The sequence below is a fragment of the Salvelinus alpinus genome, chromosome 21 (assembly GCF_045679555.1).
Source record: "Salvelinus alpinus chromosome 21, SLU_Salpinus.1, whole genome shotgun sequence".
NCBI classification, from domain to species: domain Eukaryota; kingdom Metazoa; phylum Chordata; class Actinopteri; order Salmoniformes; family Salmonidae; genus Salvelinus; species Salvelinus alpinus.
In genome coordinates this window covers 47,576,162-47,583,889 of record NC_092106.1, presented here as the reverse complement: position 1 = coordinate 47,583,889, position 7,728 = coordinate 47,576,162, and the positions used below count along the sequence as shown (strand labels likewise).

The 7,728-nt window shown below is 46.4% G+C and overlaps 1 protein-coding gene across 2 annotated transcripts in view; it reads right to left on the bottom strand.

Annotated features, from left to right (window-relative positions):
* Positions 1-7,509, bottom strand: part of LOC139548379 (aldehyde dehydrogenase family 3 member A2-like) — a 29,487-nt gene extending 21,978 nt beyond the window's left edge. Inside the window, exons 1-5 of one of the 2 annotated variants that reach the window (XM_071358026.1) lie at positions 7,381-7,509; positions 6,700-6,873; positions 6,229-6,357; positions 5,371-5,473; positions 255-340 (exon numbers count right to left, since the gene is read on the bottom strand). In XM_071358026.1, coding sequence (XP_071214127.1) covers positions 255-340; positions 5,371-5,473; positions 6,229-6,357; positions 6,700-6,861 — 480 coding nt within the window. In that variant the 5' untranslated portion in view covers positions 6,862-6,873; positions 7,381-7,509. Of the gene's footprint in view, positions 1-254; positions 341-5,370; positions 5,474-6,228; positions 6,358-6,699; positions 6,903-7,380 lie in introns of both variants that reach the window. The other variant, XM_071358025.1, reaches the window with a different exon arrangement.
* Positions 7,510-7,728: the final 219 nt, after the last annotated feature.

Genomic DNA, 7,728 nt, shown 5'->3' with positions numbered 1-7,728 from the left:
GTGACAGAGAGAGACAGTGTAAAAAAATATGAATAAAATTGAATGGACACCTCAGATAGTCCGTGTAGCCATTTAGTTAGCTATTTAGTTAGCTATTTAGTTAGCTATTTAGCAGTCTTATGGCTTGGGGATAGAAGCTGTTCAGGAGCCTGTTGGTGTAAATGTAGAATAGGTCAAAGGGTATGAATACTTTCTGAAGGCACTGTAAAGGAGTACACATGCATCTGATAGGGATTTGACGTTAGTGAAGTGACCTTGTCCAGGTAGAGAGGGAGCAGTTCCTCCATGACCTTGGCTGAATGAGAGCTGACCTCTGACGGCTTAACCACGGCAGCATTACCTGAGGGATGGATGGGATGGGGAGATGGGAGGGAGGGATGGAGGGATGGAGGGAGGGATGGAGGGAGGGATGGATGGATGGATGGATGGATGGAGGGATGGAGGGATGGATGGAGGGATGGATGGATAAAGGGATGGATGGATGCAGAAGAGAGGTGGTATTAGACAGTGAAAGTGTAATCATAACAACATTACAAGACTGTGTTAGCTCTATGCCAGCCTGCTGAGGTGAAGCCTAGGCATTAGCTCCATGCTAGCCTGTTGAGGTAAAGCCTAGGCATTAGCTCCATGCTAGCCTGTTGAGGTAAAGCCTAGGCATTAGCTCTATGCTAGCCTGTTGAGGTAAAGCCTAGGCATTAGCTCCATGCTAGCCTGTTGAGGTAAAGCCTAGGCATTAGCTCTATGCTAGCCTGCTGAGGTAAAGCCTAGGCATTAGCTCTATGCTAGCCTGCTGAGGTAAATCCTAGGCATTAGCTCTATGCTAGCCTGCTGAGGTAAAGCCTAGGCATTAGCTCTATGCTAGCCTGCTGAGGTAAATCCTAGGCATTAGCTCTATGCTAGCCTGCTGATATAAAGCCTAGGCATTAGCTCTATGCTAGCCTGCTGAGGTAAATCCTAGGCATTAGCTCTATGCTAGCCTGCTGAGGTAAAGCCTAGACATTAGCTCTATGCTAGCCTGCTGAGGTAAATCCTAGGCATTAGCTCTATGCTAGCCTGCTGAGGTAAATCCTAGGCATTAGCTCTATGCTAGCCTGCTGAGGTAAAGCCTAGGCATTAGCTCTATGCTAGCCTGCTGATATAAAGCCTAGGCATTAGCTCTATGCTAGCCTGCTGAGGTAAAGCCTAGGCATTAGCTCTATGCTAGCCTGCTAAGGTAAATCCTAGGCATTAGCTCTATGCTAGCCTGCTGAGGTAAAGCCTAGGCATTAGCTCTATGCTAGCCTGCTGAGGTAAATCCTAGGCATTAGCTCTATGCTAGCCTGCTGATATAAAGCCTAGGCATTAGCTCTATGCTAGCCTGCTGAGGTAAATCCTAGGCATTAGCTCTATGCTAGCCTGCTGAGGTAAAGCCTAGGCATTAGCTCTATGCTAGCCTGCTGAGGTAAAGCTTAGGCATTAGCTCTATGCTAGCCTGCTGAGGTAAAGCCTAGGCATTAGCTCTATGCTAGCCTGCTGAGGTAAATGATAGGCATTAGCTCTGTGCTAGCCTGCAGAAGGTAAAGCCTAGGCATTAGCTCTATGCTAGCCTGCTGAGATAAATCCTAGGCATTAGCTCTATGCTAGCCTGCTGAGGTAAATCCTAGGCATTAGCTCTATGCTAGCCTGCTGATATAAAGCCTAGGCATTAGCTCTATGCTAGCCTGCTAAGGTAAATCCTAGGCATTAGCTCCATGTTAGCCTGCTGAGGTAAAGCCTAGGCATTAGCTCTATGCTAGCCTGCTGAGGTAAATCCTAGGCATTAGCTCTATGCTAGCCTGCTGTTATAAAGCCTAGGCATTAGCTCTATGCTAGCCTGCTGAGGTAAATCCTAGGCATTAGCTCTATGCTAGCCTGCTGAGGTAAAGCCTAGGCATTAGCTCTATGCTAGCCTGCTGAGGTAAAGCCTAGGCATTAGCTCTATGCTAGCCTGCTGAGGTAAAGCCTAGGCATTAGCTCTATGCTAGCCTGCTGAGGTAAATGATAGGCATTAGCTCTGTGCTAGCCTGCAGAAGGTAAAGCCTAGGCATTAGCTCTATGTTAGCCTGCTGAAGTAAAGCCTAGGCATTAGCTCTATGCTAGCCTGCTGAGGTAAAGCCTAGGCATTAGCTCTATGCTAGCCTGCTGAGGTAAAGCTTAGGCATTAGCTCTATGCTAGCCTGCTGAGGTAAAGCCTAGGCATTAGCTCTATGCTAGCCTGCTGAGGTAAATGATAGGCATTAGCTCTGTGCTAGCCTGCAGAAGGTAAAGCCTAGGCATTAGCTCTATGTTAGCCTGCTGAAGTAAAGCCTAGGCATTAGCTCTATGCTAGCCTGCTGAGGTAAAGCCTAGGCATTAGCTCTATGCTAGCCTGCTGAGGTAAATCCTAGGCATTAGCTCTATGCTAGCCTGCTGATATAAAGCCTAGGCATTAGCTCCATGTTAGCCTGCTGAGGTAAAGCCTAGGCATTAGCTCTATGCTAGCCTGCTGAGGTAAAGCCTTGGCATTAGCTCTATGCTAGCCTGCTGAGGTAAAGCTTAGGCATTAGCTCTATGCTAGCCTGCTGAGGTAAAGCCTAGGCATTAGCGCTATGTTAGCCTGCTGAGGTAAAGCCTTGGCATTAGCTCCATGTTAGCCTGCTGAGGTAAAGCCTAGGCATTAGCTCTATGCTAGCCTGCTGAGGTAAAGCCTTGGCATTAGCTCTATGCTAGCCTGCTGAGGTAAAGCTTAGGCATTAGCTCTATGCTAGCCTGCTGAGGTAAATGATAGGCATTAGCTCTGTGCTAGCCTGCAGAAGGTAAAGCCTAGGCATTAGCTCTATGTTAGCCTGCTGAAGTAAAGCCTAGGCATTAGCTCTATGCTAGCCTGCTGAGGTAAAGCCTAGGCATTAGCTCTATGCTAGCCTGCTGAGGTAAATCATAGGCATTAGCTCTATGCTAGTCTGCAGAAGGTAAAGCCTAGGTATTAGCTCAATGTTAGCCTGCTGAGGTAAAGCCTAGGCATTAGCTCCATGTTAGCCTGCTGAGGTAAAGCCTAGGTATTAGCTCCATGCTAGCCTGCTGAGGTAAAGCCTAGGCATTAGCTCTATGCTAGCCTGCTGAGGTAAATCCTAGGCATTAGCTCTATGCTAGCCTGCTGATATAAAGCCTAGGCATTAGCTCTATGCTAGCCTGCTAAGGTAAATCCTAGGCATTAGCTCCATGTTAGCCTGCTGAGGTAAAGCCTAGGCATTAGCTCTATGCTAGCCTGCTGAGGTAAATCCTAGGCATTAGCTCTATGCTAGCCTGCTGATATAAAGCCTAGGCATTAGCTCTATGCTAGCCTGCTGAGGTAAATCCTAGGCATTAGCTCTATGCTAGCCTGCTGAGGTAAAGCCTAGGCATTAGCTCTATGCTAGCCTGCTGAGGTAAAGCTTAGGCATTAGCTCTATGCTAGCCTGCTGAGGTAAAGCCTAGGCATTAGCTCTATGCTAGCCTGCTGAGGTAAATGATAGGCATTATCTCTGTGCTAGCCTGCAGAAGGTAAAGCCTAGGCATTAGCTCTATGTTAGCCTGCTGAAGTAAAGCCTAGGCATTAGCTCTATGCTAGCCTGCTGAGGTAAAGCCTAGGCATTAGCTCTATGCTAGCCTGCTGAGGTAAATCCTAGGCATTAGCTCTATGCTAGCCTGCTGATATAAAGCCTAGGCATTAGCTCCATGTTAGCCTGCTGAGGTAAAGCCTAGGCATTAGCTCTATGCTAGCCTGCTGAGGTAAAGCCTTGGCATTAGCTCTATGCTAGCCTGCTGAGGTAAAGCTTAGGCATTAGCTCTATGCTAGCCTGCTGAGGTAAAGCCTAGGCATTAGCTCTATGCTAGCCTGCTGAGGTAAAGCCTAGGCATTAGCTCTATGTTAGCCTGCTGAGGTAAAGCCTTGGCATTAGCTCCATGTTAGCCTGCTGAGGTAAAGCCTAGGCATTAGCTCTATGCTAGCCTGCTGAGGTAAAGCCTTGGCATTAGCTCTATGCTAGCCTGCTGAGGTAAAGCTTAGGCATTAGCTCTATGCTAGCCTGCTGAGGTAAAGCCTAGGCATTAGCTCTATGCTAGCCTGCTGAGGTAAAGCCTAGGCATTAGCTCTATGCTAGCCTGCTGAGGTAAAGCCTAGGCATTAGCTCTATGCTAGCCTGCTGAGGTAAAGCTTAGGCATTAGCTCTATGCTAGCCTGCTGAGGTAAAGCCTAGGCATTAGCTCTATGCTAGCCTGCTGAGGTAAATGATAGGCATTAGCTCTGTGCTAGCCTGCAGAAGGTAAAGCCTAGGCATTAGCTCTATGTTAGCCTGCTGAAGTAAAGCCTAGGCATTAGCTCTATGCTAGCCTGCTGAGGTAAAGCCTAGGCATTAGCTCTATGCTAGCCTGCTGAGGTAAATCATAGGCATTAGCTCTATGCTAGTCTGCAGAAGGTAAAGCCTAGGTATTAGCTCAATGTTAGCCTGCTGAGGTAAAGCCTAGGCATTAGCTCCATGTTAGCCTGCTGAGGTAAAGCCTAGGTATTAGCTCCATGCTAGCCTGCTGAGGTAAAGCCTAGGCATTAGCTCTATGCTAGCCTGCTGATATAAAGCCTAGGCATTAGCTCTATGCTAGCCTGCTGAGGTAAAGCCTAGGCATTAGCTCTATGCTAGCCTGCTAAGGTAAATCCTAGGCATTAGCTCCATGTTAGCCTGCTGAGGTAAAGCCTAGGCATTAGCTCTATGCTAGCCTGCTGAGGTAAATCCTAGGCATTAGCTCTATGCTAGCCTGCTGATATAAAGCCTAGGCATTAGCTCTATGCTAGCCTGCTGAGGTAAATCCTAGGCATTAGCTCTATGCTAGCCTGCTGAGGTAAAGCCTAGGCATTAGCTCTATGCTAGCCTGCTGAGGTAAAGCTTAGGCATTAGCTCTATGCTAGCCTGCTGAGGTAAAGCCTAGGCATTAGCTCTATGCTAGCCTGCTGAGGTAAATGATAGGCATTAGCTCCATGTTAGCCTGCTGAGGTAAAGCCTAGGCATTAGCTCTATGCTAGCCTGCTGAGGTAAAGCCTTGGCATTAGCTCTATGCTAGCCTGCTGAGGTAAAGCTTAGGCATTAGCTCTATGCTAGCCTGCTGAGGTAAAGCCTAGGCATTAGCTCTATGCTAGCCTGCTGAGGTAAAGCCTAGGCATTAGCTCTATGTTAGCCTGCTGAGGTAAAGCCTTGGCATTAGCTCCATGTTAGCCTGCTGAAGTAAAGCCTAGGCATTAGCTCGGGGAGCTAACACAAGTTTCCAAGTCTCAGGCAAGGTTATTCATCACGCGAGCATTGTTTACAGACAGAACCACCTCCATTGTGTTTTCTACTACAGTACCTGCAGCAATAGCCGCGACCAAGGGCTGGAGGGTCACTGCCCAGGGATAGTTCCAGGCCCCGATGATGAGGACCACTCCCAAAGGCTCTGGCTGGATGTATACCTGTGACAAGACGTAGACTATGTTTTTAATCTATGATCCCCCATCCTTCATATGTTCTGTAGGGGTGGCAGGTAGCCTAGTGGTTAGACAGCTGGGCCAGTAACCGAAAGGTTTCTGGATCGAATCCATGACCTGCCCCTGAACAAGGTAAAGCCTAGGAACCCACTGTTCCTAGACCGTCATTGTAAATAAGAATTTGTTCTTAACTGACTTGCCTAGTCAAATAAAGGTTAAATAAATGTTTTATTTTTTTTACATTCTGTGTTGTATTATATGTCCTGTAATGAGATTACAGGACATAAAAATACATTTAGGTGGAAACAGACAATAAGATCCGATGGGCCCTGGTCACAAGTAGTGCACAATATATAGGGAATAGGGCCCTGGTCACAAGTAGTGCACAATATATAGGGAATAGGGCCCTGGTCACAAGTAGTGCACAATATATAGGGAATAGGGCCCTGGTCACAAGTAGTTTACAATATAGGGAATAGGGCTCTGGTCTAAAGTAGTGCACAATATAGGGAATAGGGCTCTGGTCTAAAGTAGTGCACTACAAAGGGAATAGGGCTCTGGTCTAAAGTAGTGCACAATATAGGGAATAGGGCTCTGGTCTAAAGTAGTGCACTATATAGGGAATAGGGCTCTGGTCTAAAGTAGTGCACTATATAGGGAATAGGGCTCTGGTCTAAAGTAGTGCACTACAAAGGGAATAGGCTGCCATTTGGGACCCTAATATGTTTATCTTGTCTTACCTCGTCTAAGATGGTGAGGAGGCTCTTCTCTACAGGCCGAGGGGCAGCCCATTCTGCTAGCCTCTCCACAGCCACGTCGATCTCCCCTTCCAGACCCAGGGTCTCAAACAACTCTGTGCTGTGTTCAGTCTGCAGCAGGTTAAGGACACACCATTACACCAGTCAGTCAGTCATATTTATATAGCCATTTTTATAAAAACATCGTCACAGAGTGCTCTACAGTAGGTTAACACATAGTTATAAGTGGGTTATAATTAGATGCCCAGACTACATATTAACTAATTCTAAAAACTACTTATAAAAACTTTACAACCCCCTTAAAGGATACCTTTATGTAAATTGTAAAATTAAACTCTCAAATGGTACCCTATTCCCTTTATAGTGCGCTACTTTTGACCGGGGCCGAGGGCTCTAATGTAGTGCACTATAAAGGGAATAGGGTGTCATTTGGGACGCAAATTCAACACTCACCTTGTTAAGGTCCTTCTTGACAGCGTCTGCAATGTCCTTGCGTCTCTCTGTGATGAAACGGTGCAGGTTCTTAAGCTGGTGGACTCTGAACTTCAGGGGTTTAGACATACCGGTCTGGAAGGCCCTCCTTGCCCTCTCTACCACCAGCTGTTCCCGAGACATACTACTACCGTACTGGGGCAAGGAGTGGTAGAACAGGGACACTAAGGGAATGCATTATTGGGTTAGTAGCTAACGTTACATGTTGTGTGCTACCGAGGTACAGTGTGTGTGTGTGTGTGTGTGTGTGTGTGTGTGTGTGTGTGTGTGTGTGTGTGTGTGTGTGTGTGTGTGTTATCAAAACAGAGATAAGAATGCCTCTCTTACATTTCTACTCGTACATAACTATAGGGTAGGAATGTCAAAGTGTATTCATTAAAGCCAGTAGCCTAATAGGAGGAATCAACAATAATGCAAAAGTATATGTCTATGCGGTAGTAATACACACTATTAGTATGGCAGGATCTTTACCAGGATATGCTGCAGGCACTTGATTCTAAAACAACGCCTAGCATTACGAGTTTTCCCATTAAAATAAAGGGGCTGAGCTACTAGCCGACGTTAGCTAAATGGCTAACAGCTAAAAACAAAAAACATTGAATTACAGAACTAAATGGCAAACCCAGATTTTCATATTATTACCTTGTAAATCAGCAGGGAATTGTTGTATATGTTTGAACGAACACTTCAGTTGACCCCAATAGTGCAACACTGTAGCAGTTCACCTCAGTACAGTAGCTTTCGTCCTGTTATCCCGAAAAAAATTATAACAGTAATAGCACGTCATAGGAGGGGGAAGGGCCACCACAGTAAACACCACGGCGGTTAATTAAGCAATATGTCAATCCAACTCAAGATGCAAGGTTTGTCAAATGACAAGTGTAGATCGTTTGACTCTGCCCATTTGGGAAGTAGGCGCCGCCTATTTGATGGTGCCACAGATGATAGAACAAAGAGACAGATGTTTCACCGGATGTATAAATCTTTAGC